At 37.8% G+C, this 21,154-nt stretch overlaps 1 protein-coding gene across 2 annotated transcripts; it reads left to right on the top strand.

Moving 5' to 3' along the window:
* Positions 1-6,784: 6,784 nt before the first annotated feature.
* On the top strand, positions 6,785-13,637 carry LOC113683651 (uncharacterized). 2 transcript variants are annotated; one of them, XM_027200906.2, is made up of 4 exons: positions 6,785-7,036; positions 8,678-8,781; positions 10,566-10,723; positions 12,729-13,637. In XM_027200906.2, the coding sequence occupies exons 2-4, from the start codon at positions 8,727-8,729 to the stop codon at positions 13,440-13,442; spliced, it is 927 nt and encodes a 308-aa protein (XP_027056707.2). In that variant the 5' UTR covers positions 6,785-7,036; positions 8,678-8,726; the 3' UTR covers positions 13,443-13,637. The 2 variants fall into 2 exon arrangements, with proteins under 2 accessions (XP_027056707.2, XP_027056706.2); XM_027200905.2 differs by lacking the exons at positions 6,785-7,036; positions 8,678-8,781 and adding an exon at positions 9,874-10,392.
* The last annotated feature ends 7,517 nt before the right edge of the window (positions 13,638-21,154 follow it).

Below are 21,154 nucleotides of genomic sequence, written 5' to 3'. Positions count from 1 at the left end.
TTCGACCAGAACTCCAATCATTTTCAAACCTATTGACAGTAATTATTTTTAAATGACGTGTTAAAATAGCACTTTTTTCCCAGATATTCTCTCTTGGTCTCTGTCTACCTATAAAAAAAGATTGAACTCAAATTAGGCTGCTTGGTAAGTGGATAAAGCTAAAAATTATTCAACCACTTTCCGATGTTTCTCAGAAGTCTTGTACTGTACTTCTGACAACTGCCAGGATGTGAGACTATCTTAAGAGGTAATTTCAAGCATCCCTTATACCGCCAAAAATGAACACAGTCGGCAAACGATGTACTTGTGCAAACGTTCTAATCACTAGGTGGCGTTCTTTCAGGCTGTTAGAACCAAGTTGTATCATACGAGTTGCAAACAACACATATATAAACCAGCAACTCACAGTGTTTTAAAAGTGTATAACTTGTTTGTTAAAGCTCAAAACAGGATTGCAAATCAACTGAATAAGCTTTGGGTAAGAAAAGTCTTGAATGTTCCTCTTCCCACCTTTGTTTCCTTTACAGATTTCTGTGGACTTTTCAATTTTCTTTCGTTTATTTTTTCTTATGTTTCCTTTATATTTTGCGCGGAGTAATGTTTCTCTGAATAATAAGAATGATGAAAAGGATACATACGAGGAAAGTGAATAGAGGCATTGAAAGAAGTGAAGATAAATGAAAAAATCAAAGTTACTGCAGTTCATTCAGCTCAAAATGATTGAAATGCATTGACCGTTGCGAACGGCCAGGTCGAAAAAACCCAAGCAAAATCATACAACAAAGAGTCTGTCGGATTTCTTTGCCTTTCACCTCTACAACAGATTTTTTTGTTGGCTGTTCGAGGCGAGTGTGGCCCTGACCTTAGGTAATAATAACTTGAATAACAAAGCAATTACGATTTTCTGGCCACTGATTTTTCTCACCTTTAGTTCAGCGTGATTCGCTGCGGAAGGACTGGAACTTACACCGAGGATGATCATGCATCATAAGATTAAGCAGTTTTCTGTTTGAAGCAAAGGTACCTTGTTCATCCATTACAGTGTTCAGTATACGTTACCTAACAAATAGAGAAGCCTTGTCTGTGCTCCGTTCTGTTGTAAAGCACGCAGGAAGCGGTCAGTTAGAGCACGAAAGAAGTGTTGAGGGAAACACGAGACGTAGTCGAGTATTTCTCCTCACTTCTCCCTACTTATAATAAAGAATCCGTTAAATTCCCCACGCATAACTTTCAATTTTCAAAAAAAAATTATTTCCAAAGCGAAAAACAGTAACGTCAGCATGCTCTATACTCTCATAAAGCACGCTGCAATAAACCAATCAGAATTCCTGTTAAAATGGTTCAAATAATCTAATTGGCTGTACAAGACTAAAGCTGTCAAAAACGTCAAACCATCAAAGTTCACATTCTGCGTGAGTTTACAAACTTAATAGTTCGGCAGGTCGAATTTAACACTTTTGCTTGAAGTTTTTCTTTCTCTAATACAGAATCTGAAAGTGTTCAGTGAAATCCGGCCGAATTGTGGCTCATGAAAACACGCAAGTTTTTTCACATGATAATTAAAAACCAAACTGTTCAAGCGTGCGTTTTATGAATGAAGGATAGCCGAGTTTACCGGAATATGAAAATTGCTCGGGATGACAGCGCCGCAAAACTCGGCTGCAGTGAATGATGTGGCCTTCCACTCAACGCATCGGAAAGGGCGTCCGATGTAATTTTCTGAGGCTTACTTTACAGCGATGACCGGAGATCGCCATGATGAGCTGTCCGCGTTGGACCTCAGCATGATCGCGGTCGTTCTGACACCGTCATGATGAGTATGAATTTTAACAGTTATGCCAGTTTGGCTATATTTTTCATCATTGCTGTTTTGTTCTGTTTCGTTTTTGAACACGAAATTATGCATACTCAGGCGTGACCAATTAGTAATTTCTACTCACGATATCGATACACTATCAAACTGAAAGGTGACGAGGACACAGGGATACCTGATTAAATACCAAATTCTTCAATATGATGACAAATGTGTGGCGGAAAACAACGAAAATCACTTTTGAGATCTCGAGAGTGGAAGGGTCAAAAGAGTTGAACATTCATCGTGTTTTAGAAATAATGTAAAATAGTGATCTGAAAGGGACGCAAAATGTTCATGATTCAGCGCAAATCATTATTTAAGACTATATCTACTGCAAAACATTTGTTCAGCGTATCCCATAGAATACATGCTGAAATTCAAGACTTAAAAAGGTGAACCATGCATCTCTCAAAGCGTTTGCTTAGCTTGTTACAAACATGTACAAGGAGCTATATCCAATTTTGCAAAACTTTATTTCAGTCTCTTCAAAATTTGTGAAGTTTACTGCCTTCCCCCTCATGTAAAGTGCATCACCACAGAACAACGATCGTTTGGACGATGGTTAAAGTCTCAGGATATTGAACTTTTCGGCATAAGGAGGCCACGTAAATAAGTAACTATAGTAACTTTTCCTGCGTGCCGGTCACAGATGCGATTGATCTAGATAGTTAAACTGGCTTGCATTCCGCTGGCGCACATTTTGCAAGTTTGGATTTTGAATATCTTGTTACCAGCGCAAAAATAGTACACAATAAATCATACATCTCCTGAATTTGACCATGCCTTTGCCCCTCTGACGAACCGATGTCTTTGATGTTGTTGCGAAATGTAAATATTTGTCGGTTTAGGTCTGACCCGTACTGTTCCACCACGTACTTTGTGCCCCACAAGGAGAATTCCGCAACCAAAACTAAATTCGCGCAGGACAAAACATCATCAAATAGACTTAGGGTCTGTGCATTATCTAGGATAACTTAGTCGGCTTAGAAAGACTCCTGCAGTGTAAACCAGTTTATGTCTGCTTATAATAATTCAAATATCATTTAGAAATTCTGCTAAATCACGAAGCCATTAATGGCCTCCTGACTTAATTGATTTATCATTTCAGTGTTAATAATTCACATGTGAATAATCGAAGAGAAATATATCTGCTCTTTTTTCAAGCGAATTACACCGCTATCCGTTTGTTTGGGCCCACAAGTCTCATCTAAACGCTAAAAAGATTTTTGAGTGGTTGTGTTAAAAGACCTGGAATGTCGACACTAAGTTAAATTTCTTCTTCATTCGCTCGATCTGAGGTGTGCATGGTGTTTGCTTAGGCAAGAATTGCGTTTTACTGTAGAAGTATTGAAAACTCGAAGAAATGTTAGATGGTGATGGATGAGGGTCAAACAATTTATGCCCTGTTCAATTCTTTTGACATTTGTAAAATTTTATTATGCCTCCCATCAAGGAACTTCCTTTCCCTTGTACCGAACAGCATGTCTCTCTTCCTCGGAGATCATCCGTCATGCACCCAGAACGGATAATCCGACAGGAAGCGCACGGCAGCAGAAAACGGCGGATAAGTTAGGAGGGTGCAGAGTAAAATAGAAAATGTAAGGAGTGCAAGAATTAGGCTTTTTTTAAATTTTTTTTTACTTTTTCTTCGGGAAGGTTAGGCCGCAATATATTATAAAAATAGTAGAGTGACACCAGCAAGCTAATTTGTTAAATACCGTGAATTTGACGATGATTTACCGGGAAGATGAAAAGAGAAAATTTTTTTGGAAATTCTGTCATACTCTGTGAACTTCGTTCATCTCAAAAATCATATTTTCGGCAGGAAGTGCAATTACCTAACATCTTCATTTCTTTGACACCACGAAGATGAGAAAAATTTATCTTTTTCAGTCAGTGTCAACATTTGTTTCTATTTATATCAGCACATGCTTTTATTCTGCGAGGGGAGGGCTTAAACGAATGACGGCTGATTTAAAGTAGCTTGAAATCTGTCAGCTGGATATGCACAAGATATAAGGGTTCCAGGAGGAATCAGGAAAGGAACTGAACGAGTAGGTATTTCGGAAAGCCTCAAAACACGAACTCGATCTGCCCATGTTGTACCGTTTGGATAGCACCGTAAGCCCTCTTTTGAGCACCACCAATATCATAGCTTTTCTCTATAATTGAAGGCAAACTTAAGCAATGACATGATTTCAGGCTGGTTCACATTTAAGTTTAGACTTGAAAATGCCTATGGAATTCAGTGTTTGTGGATCCGGCATGTGGCCATTGAGTTAATAGACGGGATTAATTCCATTCTTCTCATATTAAGTCGTTGAAAACTTAAACCAATTAATGGTGTCCTCAGCTGGACAATGCTACTGAATCCATTTAATTATGAGCTTTATGTTCCCCAGTAAAGGTCAAAATGGGGTCGCTCAAACTAGCGAATCTCGGTATCTTCAACGCAGCGAATTCCACTGCATCATTAGGGTAATGTTTGTGGAACACACTCCATAGACTCAAGTCATCGCTCTTGTGTAGTATCAAAGACTTAAGAGGGTTCGATAAAAGAGGCATTTAATCCATGATCTAATATAACTTTCCGCCACACTCTCTCGAGCTTGCTCACCAGCCGATTAATTAACTCGTCATATTTTCACCTACCTGACCTCTAGCCGGAGTTGTTGGGATGGTTCTACTTGAAAACATAACCTAGTAACATGTACGTTGAAGCTTTACACCAGAAAAGAAGTAAAAAATTACTTCTGCGAGGGTACAAGTGTCCTTTGAAGCGTGGCGGGTTCTGATAATCTTGCTAATAGCTTTGCTCAAGGCTCTATGGTATTTGATTTAATATGCTTTAAAATTCTATACGTCAAACCTTTCTGGTATTTTCACAGTAAATTTAAAGCTCGAAAACTCTTTTATTTCTCGAAGTTTCCGCTGATGTGCACGATCAGAACATTTAAACACCGCTATGTATCGCTTTAGACAAGAAACTGGAAGTAAATCTTACAGTGCTTACTTGAGGACGTTTTAAAATGTCAAAATGTCGTTCATGTTGTAAAGATTTCAATGTCCAATCTCTTGGAGATCTATTGTTAAATGTCCACTGACTAAGCCAATTAGTTTTTTGTATCCAAATAAAACCTAAAAATTGGCCGCAGTGGGAATGTTAAGTCTTGGCAAATTGAGGGTAGAATTCCCTTTGGTATCTCTTACAGAACTTTAGAATGCAACATATACCCGAATAACTCGAGATTTACAAAATTAGACCCGAGCAGTCATGTTTGTCTCGACGAACAGAAAGCTATTTACCATCATTTTTTGCCTATTGAATTAGATTGTTTATTCTCAACTGATAGGATTAAGAATTTAACAAAATAAAAATGGATTTATAACTTTATGAAACAGCTGAGGAAAGTATGTTTATTTCACGGATGTCTTTGTCTGGTTGTCGCACGATTCTAGTTGACATGTGTGGAAATTAATCCCGTTATTAGCTTCCAATTGATCAGGAAGTATTGCTGACAGGTTACTGTCGACCCCAAATTCCCGCTAATCAGTTCAGACAGGCCTCGTCAGTTCCCAAGTTTCACCAGTTCATTTTTTATGCTCACTCCTTCGTGACTTTTATACTTGTTGATCTCCACTTTCGATTCTTTTTTATTATAATACTTGACGCTGACATGGCGATCATTTAGGTGAAGTTGCGTCGAAAACTCACATTGCTCAATGGACTCTTACGATGAGTGTTAAGGAGATTCGGTGACCTTGTTACACACCAAAGCAGGCTAGCTTGCTTGAGGGGAAATTTTCATTCAAGAGGCCTTTGACGTCATTGAGTAGGCAATCAATGGGTTCTTAACACTTGAACACAAAATATGCATAGAAATATGCTCAAAAAATAACTACGAAATTGCTTTTCAGCGGAAATCGATCGGCTATAAGTGAGGACATTGGCACACCGGGAAAATCGCTATAAATCCGTTTTATTTTATTTTAATCTGAGTAGAGATGCGTTACTCTTCTTTTGGCACACTTTAAAACCGGAATTGATTAAACAGGGAGTTACTTGAATCAATTTGTGTTCAAAAGAGTCAAGAAGATTTGAGATTTGCGGACCACTCGACGACGTTTTTCTCAAGTTCATTTTTTCTAGTCATATTAAGTTATTCCAAGAGAAATTATTTTCTCATGGTTTTTCTGAAGCCAGTTCTCCAGTTATGTTGCTCATTTTGCTTTTCTAGTATAACGGGTAAAGCTGAAATATCAGAAATACCAATTTTGCCCTTGCTATACTTTTAGTCTTATGAAATGCTCGCTATTTCTTCTTACTTCAGTTTTTCCGCCTTGAAGGCCTGCAATGATCTTGAGACCCCCTAGTCTTCAAATTCACTGGGTAGGAGGCGGAGGCCAAGAAACGTACCTAAATCATAGATCATTTCCAAAATAGAAACCTTTCTTCGTTCAGCAATGCCTGATGATATACATTTCCATATTGAATTGCAGCAGAGCCCCACCTTGTGATGTTTTAAGTTTGGCGACCACTTCTAATTTTGCTGCGGCCAATTGTTGAAACAGTTTTACATTCATAAGTACCTTACTTGCTAATTAGCTATGCGGCTCCATGTTATCTTTGTTTTGCTCTAAATTCAACTACTTCTAAGGTCAGTTAGGGAAGGGTTGTCTTGTTTTAATCAGCAGGAAGAGTGGTATCAGTTGCAAAGGGTAGTTCTATGATATTTATACGGGACTAGATGAAACATTGTTGCGCCAGTATCTGTTCATTTTCTATAAAAACAAAACTATTAGCCAGTAATCCTGTTTACAATTATGTCAACCACTCTTAATTTAAAGCTTATGAGGCCTTGATCTCACAAATGAAGGTTCAAAGTCTGGATAAATGATACACTCACTAATGTGATATATGTGTTCTTTGCCTCAAAAGACCGCCGTCGACAAGAGCAACCTGCTTTTTAAGTTCGCTCTATCTCAGTTATTACAAAATTTATTTTGCTATAGCTGGTCATTTTCAGATTCCCAGTACGTCCCACCTAGCAAGCATAATTTGTACTGCTGTTGATTCACAAAAGTATTTGTTTTCAGACAAAGAAACAGATTACATCTATTCTGAACGTCCTCGAGCAACCTTTGGAGTTGACCTTGAAATGAAACGTGGTTCCACCTGAGGTACTGTCTATCTACATATTCCTGAACTTTCATAGTTTGACTTAAGGTAAAATCTGCTAGTGACTTATCTGTAAGTTCGAGGGTTAAGCATACAATTTACCTCAGGGGCAGAAAAGAATGGCGCTAACCTATGTTCATTATGGCTGCAGTGTTTTGAGAGTCTAAGAAAGCCATACCCTGAATCGAAGATGATCACCAGAAAATCAAATTCAGAGCGTCATATCGACGAACAAATGAGTCAGTTTTTAATCTGTCGTGTATATTTTCCTATTGCCTTGATTTTGTCACAGGCCTGCTATCGCGTGAACTCCCCAAACCAGGTTTCATCATTTAGTTTAAATCATATGTCCTTTCGTAAAATCCATAGATGGATCATAACTTGGACACGGATGTATCATCTCTGAAACTATCTTATTTTCAGGGTAACCAATCGAGTAAGTCCTCTATGGTATTGAAATGGAGCCAACCTACTATCCCTAACTTTAACTGAGAATATGGCTGACGGTTTTGTGCTGTTAGAGCCAGTTTTCCCTTGGTGCAGTTCAATCAACAATATTACTGTATAATCTTCTGGGTTCGATGTGGCAGTTTGCCATAAGCCGTTTGTGTTATTGGCTTGAAAGTGATAATTCATTCTGTCAATGATTTCGTGCTATGGTTTTTTTCTCATTTCCTGACCAACGAAAACGCTAACAGGAAACAGAGTTACCTCAGACTAATGACAGTAGTCCAGTAGCAGACTTTGGTCTGTGTCTGATGAAGTGTCACCGTTAAATAGGACGCATGTTTAACCGAACAGTTTGGAACTCATAAGTCAATAAATAAACATGAATGGGTCATTCGTGCAATCAGGTCAATGCTATCGGTGTTAAAATGCTCGATTAAGTATTATCCATACCAACGTTTCAAATAAGAGGAATATAATTGCAAATGTGTTGAAAATCAATTTCTATAACAAGCACTAGAGTGGATCTTCTTATTATCAAGGTGTCTAGTTCCATTATGCACCCAACCTACATCACTGAAAAAAAAACTGATTAGGCTGTATATATAGTTATATATATTTGAATGTATTCCTTAGCCGCTGATGACGGACATTGTAACTTTCTGATTCGGAAATGATAATCAGGGCAGCCATAATATTTTACTGAATTACAACGAGTAAGAAAAAGTAGTTGGCACGCCTCCCCCTACTGGGCGATCGACAACCCTCTTCTCAACATGATAAACAGAAATATTGTAATTCATCTCTAATAAGTTACTTGAAAGCCCCCGCTTTTCCGCCAAACAATGTTGCCTGAAATTAGTGACCGTTTTGTCAACACCAGGCAACATTGAAATGGGGGAGAGAGAGGGAGATAGATGAAAGTTATAGAAATAATTCAAAAAGTAATAGAGTGTGCCAAGAGTTTTGCCCCTTATTGTAGATGTAGGTGTTTTTGAGTCTGAAAGGTCTTGGGTTTTATTTGTTTAAGGAATAAATACAACATTTCATCTTCAAGAATACAACAAAGTTTCTCGTTAGTCATGAGTCTCTGATAAGACTTAAGCAGTTACTGCAATTAGTAGGGCGTGGCTTAGAAGCATATGTTTTCGGAATTCTACTGGTCGATTATGTAAAACATATTTTTTCCCTTTTAGACTACAACTGTAAGGAAGCAATGTTGAAAGGCCAATAAAACACACTGGGATGGACACACAACCGACATGCTTAACTCAACCAACAACTGACCGACAAAACGACGGTAAGACACATAAATGGCTTCTATGAAAAAATTTACAATCTGTTTTGCGTTTGTTTATCATAGCATATTGTTCAAGTGTTGATTGTTTATACAGTACAAGCCTCTGAACAAGTCCATTATCATTGTCCTTTGCCTCGAAAATATGTCTTTTCAAAATTTGTTCCTCCGGTTGATCGTTAGGTGGGAAGCACCTGCACCGGCTCTTGATAGTGATAAGATTGGGGAAGGAATCCGAAAGGTTGTTTATTTCAGGCAGCATAGCCTCAGGAAATACTCCTTTCACGTGTCGAGAGCCTCGCGTCAGACGATCTGTCATAATTGAATTTCCTGGCATCAAACTGGATGATCTTCCCTTATTCTCGCTGACAATAATAAACCGGTACACACGACAAAGAAATCCTAACCACTGCAATAAATTCCGTTTGCCATGCGCCCGCAACGGGCCAAGTACGTCCATCCTCTAAGTAAACGCTTCTCTCAAAGACACAATAAAAAGGTTAACAGAGCTAGCGAGATTTACTTGTCAATCGGATTTAGAGCAAGTGTAAATTTAATCAGTTGTGTCATTGGCATTAGCGACAGTGGGGCGTGTGTGGTCTCGAGGCTTTAAATCTTTCAGATCCCAGAAGCGATATGGAAAACATTCCACTAATTTAATTGTAAAAAGAGTTCGTTAAATCCAGATGCGCGGGTTGATTTCCCTAAGATATGCCACTGACCACAGTTAAAATATGGCTCTTGAAAAAAAGAGCATGTACTTCGTGTTATTCTATCATCGCAGATGAAAAGGGGATAACGCTGTGATTTATAGCTTTTACGCTTTGATTTAGTAAGCAATAACCAGCGTAATGAAAAGCGCAAATCTCTCTATTGTAATTTTATCAAATGTGCCCACTGTATTTGTACAATGGTTCGATAACTTACTAACCTTTAATTCGAGAGTTTCGGTTACTGATCTCACAATTTGATTCTGCTCAGTAGTAATCGCACACTGCCAAAATGTTTACCTAACAGCTAAACGCGTAGAATAAACAACCCGAATCACAAACAATCACCAATTAGTGCGCGAAGTAGACAATCGCGCAACAGCGCGGCTCCGGTCGCCTTGGTGTCGAGTGATAGTTATGGCGTCGGGACTAGGCTTATCAGCTCTAATTACTTTAGACATAATTAGATAATTAGACAGCTGACTTGATGGCTTGTTAGTCATCTCTGCTTGCCTGCTTACCCTGCCAGTGGCTATAGTCTCAAGTTTCTGTTAACAACGTCCACTGCCTTCCTAACAAGGCGCCTAAAGCTTCGGCGCGTAATCAATCCTTCCTTCTGACGGAAGCGCACGCGTTTTCTTAAAGTGCACTTTGGGAGCGCCATCACACTTACTTTGGCGCTGGCTTCGACCGGAGCGACAGAGGATTATGAATTTTCATCCTTCAACTTTTAATCTCATGTTGAGTGAGGCCGAATCCTGTGCGCACGCAGCTGGGGTGAATGTGCGCTATTCGTGTGCGAGAAATGCCGGATCAGATGCAAATTTATTCCATTACCCTGTAACTCTTGGTAGTTTGGCTGATTTGAGTTCGGACTCCGAAGTCGAAATAATCGAGGCCATAGGTATGCAAATTTCCTCTTCGCACTCCTTTATTTGTACTTTGGTCTTGCGTTCTGTACGCTGTGAAAACGCACTGTGCGCTATGAGAACCCATTGTGTACAGCTACCTGACCTTGTTTGTACCATAGTGAAAGAAATTTGTTTTCTTTGTCTCCGATGCGATGCCGTTTTACAGAAATCCCTATCTTACCCAAGAAGCGGAGAAGCAGGACAAACTTTGATGCTTGGCAGCTGGGGGAGCTCGAGAAGGTTTTCAGGAGAACACAGTATCCGGACGTTTTCACCAGAGAAGCGCTTGCTCTAAAACTTGACTTACTCGAATCAAGGGTTCAGGTGAGAAAACTGTGTCTCAGAAATAGCAAAGGGGAATTTATCACACCTTTACGTACATAATTCTTGTATTGTTGTCATGCCTGGTGTTTTAATCTGCGGCTATGAAACAGGAACTATCAGTACCCTCAGAATTTTTTAACTCTTGCTCCCGTTGTTGATCTTAAATTCTTTTTCACTTCTTCAGACTAAATCTTTTCTATTGTAGAAGCCATTATTAAACTTTTAAATAGTGAGCAAACCTCGCACAACACCATCTATAACAGATGCTCGCTCGGGCGTCAATTTTCTTAACACGTTTCGCCGGCTACCTAACTTAGTTTTCACACTAGTCAACCTAACGATGAACAGACTCTTTCATTATGAGCAGAAAATCTATTAGCAGCCACTCTAAAATCGTGCAGTTCTCATGAAAAACTCACTTATTCGAAATCTTGACTGTCTTTTATTGATTTCTTCTTATTTGGACTTAAAAAAAGTCAAGAAAATGAAAGTTTTTGAACAGAAGGTTGCTCTCTGGTTCTTGGCGCAGTGGACACCCAGCTGCGCAGGTTCATGTCGTGTTCCTTGATTTACACACCTAATTAAATTTTGCGAGTTGTTCGGACCACTTTTTGTCAATAGGCGATTAAATAACTCCTCCATTTTTCCAACTTAAGACACTGTTCTACCACAATTACCTCTTACATTTCCGTTGGTTGCAGTTTACACTTTTAAAATAAGCAGTGGCGGCCATTTTGTGATAATGTTTTCTGTTATCTATAAGGCTTGTAATAGCGAAAATTTTAAAGGCGACTGTGAGTCGCCAACAGTTTCCGCTTTGAGCCTCCTAGACATGGATTCGTGCAGAGATTTTGTCTCGTTTTTTTCACATTTTCTAAACATTAACATATGAAACTGTCGCCGAAAGAGGGCGAAGCAAATAAGAAATCGGCAAGCACTCGAATCCAAGCAACACTGAAGACGTTGTTTAGTTTGTTTGTACTGAGGGTGTGAGATTCATCAGCTAATTCTGTCTAAATGGATGTGATTTTAAACCAGTTCCCACCATGCTTGCCCGCGGTTAATCGCTACATAAATCAATTTTCTCTGACGGATGTTTCAGTTAAATTTGTGTTAATTTTTCTGATGTTGGCTTTTGTTGAGTGCTTTTTGGGTGCGAAGGAATGTTTGTGGAGAGTGTTTGTTGGCAGGCATTTCGTTCATCTCTCCCTAATGTCCTTTAACGGCGATCAAACGTTGATTTTAAAGCAATCATATTAAAAGCTCAAATTAACTAGGAAGTCACAATGATTGCTATTGCTGAATGTCGATGTTTTCTCCCTTCAAAATGAATGCAAAGGACACTAGGAGTCCAACAAGTCATTCTTGAACAACATGCAGTATTCATTACTCAAACCGTGACCCACGAAAGAGAGAAGTAGAACTATTTTTTTTAATGACCATAGAGAAAAATATTTCCTTTACCAAAAGCGCCTTTGATGGGAACTACTTCCTCAGTTTAACCTTCAAACTTTTGGCTTGTCAGAGAATAACAAATTACTCTGAGAAGGGTCACGAGTGATTAATGTCCTGAAGAAAGGAGAAACCGTCACCTCTCTTGTTCTTGGTGATAACTCTTTACACGAGCGATCTCTTTAGTTGAACAGTTGCATGGCGTTTAAACGAGTGTCTAACAGTTTTCTTATTTGGAGATCAAAACTCCATCTTTAATCCACTGAATTTCTTAACATATTTAAGCGATGAAAAGGTTGGCTTTTGTTTACATTTGGCTGTTGTTCTAGGGCTTTTGGTGGGGCTAATTGAATCGAGTCAAAGACCATAAATCAAATTCTTCGCCATGATAAATTGTAGTGAAGTTGTCATATTTAAGATTTTGAATAATTAGTGCCAATTGCCGGATCCAGTTGATCTACTACCTTGATGGTTTCAAATTTTTGCAACCATGTAATATTATAGCTGTGTTTTGGATCGGACTGAAATAAATTTTCTTTTGAAATTCAATTAGGTTTGGTTTCAGAATAGGAGAGCTAAACTGCGAAGGGAAGAAAAAACCAAGGCAAGACCTGGCAGAAGGGAGAAGAGTGAGGTCGAAAAAACAGCTGTAGCTTTGAAAATCCTCGAAGTTTTCGACAGGGACTTAACTCCAGAGAACAGCTCAGAGGAAACTGATCAGCCCCCAACACCTTCGAGTGTGGATAACAATACCCAGTCATCACCCTCATCATCCTCTTTCAGTATCGAAAGCATTCTCTCGCGGAAAGATCCTCCCACACAACTTGAAAAGCACACCATAGTCTCCCAGAGTAAAAGTTCAAGTTTTCAAATTGCACAGCTCATCCACGCCACCAAAGACTTACAGGATAGATTGAAAGGTAACGCGAACAGGCCAGCTATTCGTTCAGTGGAGCCCTTCAGTGTCAAAGCTACTTTATCAAATACTACTTCAAGTATAACTATCAGATCTGAAAGAGAAGACTCTACGAAACACGAACGCAACGCTAATATTTCATCTGAAAAGGACACTCTGTTGGCACCATTTTACGTTCCTACTCCAAGACATTGTGCTTCAAGGTTTCAGAGCGTAGCCCCCGGAAAATACACGCACCCCGAGACTTTGCCTCTGAACAACGAAGAGGTGTTTGAGAACTTTCGTAGTTCAAGTATTATGCGACTGAGGACAAGAGCGGAGGAGCATTTGAAGCAAATGCAAGTTTCATAAGTTGGTTGACGAACTTGAGGAAAAAAAGGAAAAAACAACACGTTCCTCAAACCCTCGATGCCTCATAATTTAATGTAATTGACGTGTGACTCTACGGTCATGAACCAGCTTCCATTCGTTCCGCGTATAAGTTGTTCTTTTTTCTTTCAAGTATGAGCGCTATTTAAAAATAAAAATTATTTTCCTCTCAAGAAAGTGTGTGCCTCTTCATGAATTCTTGTAACAGACTGCGGATAAGTGTAACAGTTTAGTGTGGATTACCCAACCCAAAGAATTCCCTTATTATAAATAGCAGGTCTCTTGTGTCATTTTGTTCTACTTTATGTCAGTATAATCCATACCGAAATGATCCTATTGACCGTTTAGGATTGATGTATAGTCAAGTTGTTTATTTTAATAGAATTGTGCCTCATACCGTTTGTTCATTTTCTCCTCAGCTCGTATCTCACCTACACAGATGGAATTTTCCTGACATTTGATAACTGCTAGTGATAAATTATCTTCTTTCGTGACTTAGAACTTGTCAATAACTGTCTCGTTAGGGACTGCTAAATACTGATAGATGATAACACATTGTTAGGATGCTAAACTTGTAGTGTCAGACCTTCTGTTTTACCTCAAACGCGATAACTCTCATTTCGTAAAGAAAGTGAAGAAGCAAATTTCAGAGGACTTTGTTTACATTTAACAAACTAGAAACAATGTCTAAAGCGTTTTGAGATTTTCAAGAAGTCGGGTGTAAAAATCACCTTTGATTTGTTGCTCTTCAATGTTTCAGTTATTTATTTTCATTATGCTGATTATCTCAGCTAATCAGGAAAGAGTTTCACTCCTCAAAGTGTTTCCTTTGTAACTTTAAGCAAATAGCGATCTTTTCATACAACGTAATTCGTGCATTGCACGCAAGGGAAAACGTATCTATATAGAGCTGAGATTTTTCTCGGTATTTATTAAAAATATGTTGAAAGATATTGAAAGATTCGTTACGCAAACCACAACGATATTTTTTTATCGTATAGAATAAGATACCTCTTTTTTAGATGCATATAACATACCGCATTGAATTGAATAAGTTCTCAGAAAACCGCAAATCTAGTCTTTTATTCACCGAGAGAAAAAAGGTCATAATACACCTTATTCCCTCAATAGCCTGCTTCGATGATATATCTTGGCTTGCTTCCAGATCCTTAGATTAACAGATTTACAAGTCGCGATTAGTCTCCTAAACGGACTTCAGGTGAAGTAAATTAATATTACGAGTGATGCAAGAGATACATAACGTTTCCAAACCATCTAAAACCATTAAGTAATAGTAATAGTAATAGGGAAACTCTGAACCAGGAATCTTTAACAAAGGGATATTCTTCTGTAAATTGGGTTAGATCGTGGCTTTTTTGCATGCCACACCTCAACTCTTGCCAAAGTAAAGATCCCGCGGCTATCATCAGTTTGAAACACCGACAAAGTGTTCTGTTGTTTCCTTCCCCTATTAACCACGACTAATTTGACAGTTGAAGAAGTCCAAGCATTTAGGGAACGCTAGATTTGCTTTAAGTGGTTAGGTCGATGAATTGGATCGATCCTCAATCTACTTGAGTAATAAAAAGTGTTCAGCTCGAAAAACTGAATACGTTGCTGAATTTTACATTCGTTTGAAAAAATTGTGCAAAGGAGAAAACGTGTTCCTAGAATCGACAATTTGCTCAAAAAGAAAACGATGTGTAGGTCTTGTCTACTTGTATTTCGCTCAATTGATTTTAAGTCCACATCCCAAAAAAAAACTCAATACAGGAAATCCTCTTCTACGCTACCAATATCGGGCGAAACAGATGTTCATAAGCCGTTTGCAATTGAAACACTGACAATGTGTGTCGGAGACAGAAACCACTAACATCAGTCTCTCATTATTCACCTTCAATGGGTTCTCGGTTGGAATATTTACCGGGTAAGTGAAAAGCCGAAGTGAACAGTGATGAAAACTTGGTGAGAACGATCCACAGCCGGCGATCAACGGTTGTTTCGAAGGGACAGAAGGTTTGTGCAGATTATTTCGTCCAAAGAATATTTATGGAAAAAACAGAACAAATCAAAACAAAAAATAAATAAATAATAAAAAAAATATATAGCTCATTGCTGTAACTCGCAAACTCTCCTTCCCTTCGACCTCAACTTTTTTTATGATCCATAATTTCCAATAGAAAATTTGATGCACTAATGTACATTTACACTGATGTCATTTTAAACTAGTTCAAAGACTGCCTAGACTTTGTTGATAGAACTAACTACAAACATCGAGTTGGTATTCACAGAAAGCATATCTGTCCGGAAGTCAGACGGATAGCTTAGTAAATATTTTCAAACACGGCTCAATGAGAATCCAAAGGGCGCAGAAGATGGCGTTAATGTTTAGAAAAGAGACTTGCTACTTCCGATGTTTAGTAAATGTTGTGTCTTGAGAAAATTTTTGTTTGGATTTATACTGTTCCATGTGATAAAAAAATAATGTAACATCTTGAGTTCATTGACTCATGACCCTTTCAGAGGAAATTTGACAAACCCATCGCTTTCTATTCGGCCACCTTTCTAGAACTTCAAACGCTACCTCCGAGAGCGGGTCATATATCATTTAATTCACGCGTGATTTTTCTTATTTTGATTAAATTTTACAGACAACGTGATACTTTTATATTAGAATTGCCCCTTGCTTTCCCTGGGCCAGAAATCTGTCCTTGATTTGTGAATATCCCATCTTCCTTGGCTATTTTTTTATATTACTTCTCTCTATCACCCCACCCCCCTTCGGCTATTTCCTACTCTCCTCTCTCCTCCCCCCTAACAAAGAATGTTCTAGGATTATTTCACCTGGAAGTCAAATCAACAAACAAGTGGAAAAAATAAGTGTGGTTTGATAGGCGGTGAACGCTGATCTAGATTTTGTTTGGTGCTGGCGCGCGTTCGATAGGTTTTTGATCCGGACGTAGGGCAAAACTTGCGGAGAAGAACCACGAACAGTTAAACTAAACTGATCATGAATAAAAGTATGATTATGCGACCGTCTCGGCTAGTTCACACGCTTTTTGATCAACGTCGCAGAATTAACTGTCGCTGTTATGAGTTTTGAAGAAACCATTTCCTTGTATTGTTGGTCGCTTGAAGAAATTACCTTCTATAGATACATTCTCAACAAAAACTGACAAGTTGAAATAATTACTTGAATAGCCAACTGTCTCTACTATTAAGCCAAACATTGTTTTTCCTTTATTTGCAAACGCTCTGATGCACGTTTAAGTCGGGACAAGAAATAAACTATAGTTATTGAGACTCCCTTCCTTCGATATGAAAACTTAACTGGGGAAAATCGAAATGATAGTAAGATTAATTGCATATGGCAATAAAACGCCCATACAGCTAACACAGCGAACGCATGAGTCATTCGGACAAAATCTAACTAAAATGATAGCAAGTGTTTCATTGTTAAATGATAAAATTAACCCATATCTTATTTAGAAACTATATAAGTTCAACTTATCCTGGTGTTGGGAAAATGAATGGAAATAATATATCGTGGTAGGTCATTCAATAAAAAATAGTATAAGCTTGTTGATCATTTCTTATTTCTAGCAGAGCTAGACCTTAAGGTAATAAGTAATGTAAAGTTATAAGAAAACGAATAATTAAAGCATCAACTGCACAAGGAGTGTTAGATATTGTTCTAACATTATGCGGTCAGTTTTTTGTCAAGAAAAGATGAAAATTGTCAATCGCTCCCTCCCGATTCTCAATAATCCTTGGGAGTTATTATGCTCTTTTGTAAGGTTAATGAAACAGGGAATTCTTTGAACAAAGTAATGATTAAAAAAAAGCGTTGAATACATGTATAATGAAGGAGACTTATTGAAAGCCTTGGTAGAGCTTTTATCATATTTACTCGAAAATATTTGCATGTGCACAGCTGATCAGCTACAAGCATAGTACTAATGCATTGCTTAAACCGTTTTCTTGAGAAGGACATTGTCGTCATGTTACAGTTTGGAAAGTCACTCCTTGTCTCAAGCACGTTCCGTGAGTGATTTGTAATTGAAAATATGATGATTTTAAAATGTCTACTCTAGTTTTATTCATTATCTTTGAATTTAAGCACCTTGTCTTAGCATCATTAGCAATCCTAAATCGACATTACACATTGTTTACTTTGGCAAAGAGGACCTCTAGACACGTGATTGTTTTAACTAAAGGAGACAGACGATTATAGATTTAAAGCATGATCGTTGAATGAAAAAAGATCCGCTGCAAGTGTTGAATGGCTTCACCCCAATCCAGTTTTTCCTGTCTAAAGATCCATGGCTTTGTGTTTCAATTTTAATCACAACAATCCTGACCAAAGCCAAAAACTAATAGTTTATCATGATTTAAATCAAGGTAATGGCACATCGTGAATATTTCTTGTTAACGTGCATATACTTTTGAAGATCTGTTAAGTGCACCGAGTTTAACCAGGTAACTGCTGAACAAGCAAGAATCTACTTAGCGAGTGCTTACATATCGATCAACATCATTATAGTTTTTAGAAGTATCTCCCCAGTTATAGTCAAAACGATTTTACCGAAGGTTCTTTCACCAAGCATGTCGAAGAAAGTGCAAAATGTTCACTTACATTCAACAAAATTTATATATATGGCTGCTCTTTAGGGGAAGATACGATAATTTGGCATGTTCTGGAACAGCCGGAATGGGCGCCGAAGTATTTAAAGACCGCGCCATCTTAAGGGTGTTTACACTTCCTAAAGTCAATTCAAAGTTGTGCTTACTCAAACAGATTATTGTGATAATGGAGAAACTTCGAGCTTTGTTTACGCGAACGGTAAAGTGGCAACTTTTACTGTCTGCTCGACGGCTGTTGTGGCAATAATGTGACAGTGCTTCTATTTGTTAAGAATAGGAGACAGATTTTCTGTATTGGATGTGTTGTGGATGAAAAAAAAGAGAGAAATCCGAGATGAATTTTAATGACGAAATTTTTGGTAAATGTATCCTAAATCTATCAGAATGACTAAGACAATCCACGTGAAGAACGCCAAGCGTAGATAGCGCGGGGAGGTATTTACTCTGTCATTTGTTCGCATTAATTACACAAACATTTTTGTGTATCTTATAGAAAAGATTTTTGGGAAGGGTTTTTATAAGTTATGTAGTGTCATAACTTGGAAAGTAAAGCGAAAAGTGCAACTTATTCATGATGTTTGTTCTTACTTAAAACCTGCTATATTGCTTCTGAGCGTAAGTGTTTTGTAAATAGCTGAAATTTGCGTCCTGCTTTTAGAAGCACGTTGCATGTGTTTTTACTTTTTTTTTTCTTAATTTTTTTTTATTTATTTAGAGACTCAAAATCTTTTTCATACCCAGGGGGATTTTGTCTTTTTAATGATACATTGTCTGTAGCAGTTTATTGTGTCCATTCATGAAGCTTTGGTCTCGGGATCACGAATCGTAAATATTTTATTCTAAAAGGTGTTGCAAGCGGAAAAGGAACACATGATGCTTTTAATCTTTCTTGAAATTCAAAGAGTAACTGTAAGAACTCTCAGAATAAATGAAGAAGGAAACGGAGAGTTTCCTTTTACTTTGTTAAGTATTGTAAAGAAACCCTCGAACTGACTTTAGTTTAGCAGACACTTTCCAGCTGATTAAGCTTGGAAACTGGCCCTCTTGTTTAAACATAGTAAACTTTTTGACTTTGTTTAAACAGATTTACATTAAAGACAGGAAACTATTAAGCCGTCAATTGATCTGACAGCAAGTTTTTCATAGAATAATACTGATACCTTTTTTAATATTTTAGAACGAAAAGCATAATTCATGTAGATTTAAAGAAACTTACTTCTTGGTGGTGGGCTCAATTTCCGAACACATGTTCATTCGGTTGTTGTGGCCTTTTGCCGATTGCTCTTTGATTAAATATATTTTGAAACTGATTTGTATAGCATCTCGTTCGGTACGAAAATGGGTTTAAAACACGGAATATTTTATCAATGTATTGATGCGCAATTATAGAGGAGATGTATCGTTTTAAGGGTGGGGGACTCTTTTGATTTTCCTTTATCACTTGAGCTTTAGTCTTTTTCGTCATTTCGTTTCGTACATGAAGAGAAGAACCTTTCACTTAAGAAAGACTGTACCATTTTTATGATTTTGTACAATGACATAATACTTACAGTTTTTAGAGATTAAATATAAACTGCTATGTTTTGAGTTTGTTATAGTAATCGCCATGTGCTTTCACTGAAGAGGCTTCAGATATAAAGTGGTCCTCAAATGCGTATGGTCGAACATGGATACAAAATTGACTCACGCTTAGAACAGTTGGTAACCAAATTGGACCTGATGAAAAATGTGAATAGTTTATTGAAACGAAGAATACTGCTCAAAGTGCCCAGCAAAATTAAAGATTAATAACACCATTCCTTTGAAAGACACCCTAGCTTCCTAAATTATAGCTTTTTGGTTTTATACCATCTTTGCACGGGATATGACAAACGTTTTGACTATTTAAGAAAGTTCCTATCCGCGGAAGTTTTTTTTAGCAAGATGCCCATGTGTCAGGACGTCTGAAGTTCATCTTGACTTTTTCTGTTCATTCTGATTTATGTGAGGTGTGTCAAAAATCCAAGAGAACAAGACATGAACGTAAAAGTTTTGATAATTAATCAGTGGCTGGCCCCTGCACAGAGTGTTACCTTTCCCTATACTGAGACATAATCACATTCTTCACTCTTACTGTACTCCCAAGATCGGAAAGGTGATATTTTCTAGTAACGATATCCATTTCTTGGTAGCTAGTTCCAAGAATCCGGTGAAATTCAAACACATATGCCGAGGTTAATAATTTTCTTCATTCCCATTACCTCGCTGCGAGACAGTGCATTCAACGATAAGAGGAAAGTTTCTTGGACTCTTAAGGGTTGTATTGTCTGAGTCTATTTAATAAATATATGTATGGCTTTGATACACATTAAATATCTGATCGATATCTTACTAAATGCAAAATTTAATACATGGGAAATATAACATAACTTTCTTGATAATCTCCGAGGCCCCTTTGACATGAAAATTCACAACTTTGTATGTACCAGTAATAGCTCCTGAGCTATTGAGTCGGTAGAGTTTTTTTAAATTAAGTTTTCAAGTTTTGATCATGGAGTAAGCAACATAGTTGACCTACTTGGTCATATTTTTTAGCAGTAAACGCCCAACATTAGGTTCAAACACATCTATCATGTCTATGGGCAAAATCAGTTTCTTTCAAACTCGAAATGACAAATTAATAGAAATGGGACATGTTTTGTGATCGATTGCGGACATTCACTCGTCATAATTTCTATAAAGTTAACCTGGAAGGGAACTTTCTTAAAAATCGGAGGCGTGAGGCATAGACGTGCTAATTTTTCAATAATTGACTAGTTGGTCTATTTCGAAAACTATCATAAAAATGACAAACTTAATTTCATCTCCACACGTTTTAGATTAAAGATAAACGCAGCTTTCCAGTCTCACTCCAGCGCTGGTTATTAAATAGAGTCTTGTGGTGACCAACATGGTATTATAGGAAGACGTGGGTAAGTTTAAGTTAATGGTCAAACAGTCCAATTTTCCTTTTGTTCCGAATCAAGGCAACTGAGTAAAGTGAAGAAATTACCGAAAATTAAACCTTTCAT

This window comes from Pocillopora damicornis, chromosome 10 (genome assembly GCF_964200805.1).
Source record: "Pocillopora damicornis chromosome 10, jaPocDami1.2, whole genome shotgun sequence".
In the NCBI taxonomy this organism is placed as follows: domain Eukaryota; kingdom Metazoa; phylum Cnidaria; class Anthozoa; order Scleractinia; family Pocilloporidae; genus Pocillopora; species Pocillopora damicornis.
This window is presented reverse-complemented; position numbering and strand designations above follow the sequence as displayed.

Bases quoted from the DNA above. Each gene is read 5' to 3' on its own strand.
- LOC113683651 (XM_027200905.2), top strand. From the start codon at position 10,197: ATGAATTTTCATCCTTCAACTTTTAATCTCATGTTGAGTGAGGCCGAA. The intron at 10,393-10,565 runs GTATGCAAATTT...GCCGTTTTACAG, and splicing joins CGAAATAATCGAGGCCATAG to AAATCCCTATCTTACCCAAG. The intron at 10,724-12,728 runs GTGAGAAAACTG...AAATTCAATTAG, and splicing joins TACTCGAATCAAGGGTTCAG to GTTTGGTTTCAGAATAGGAG.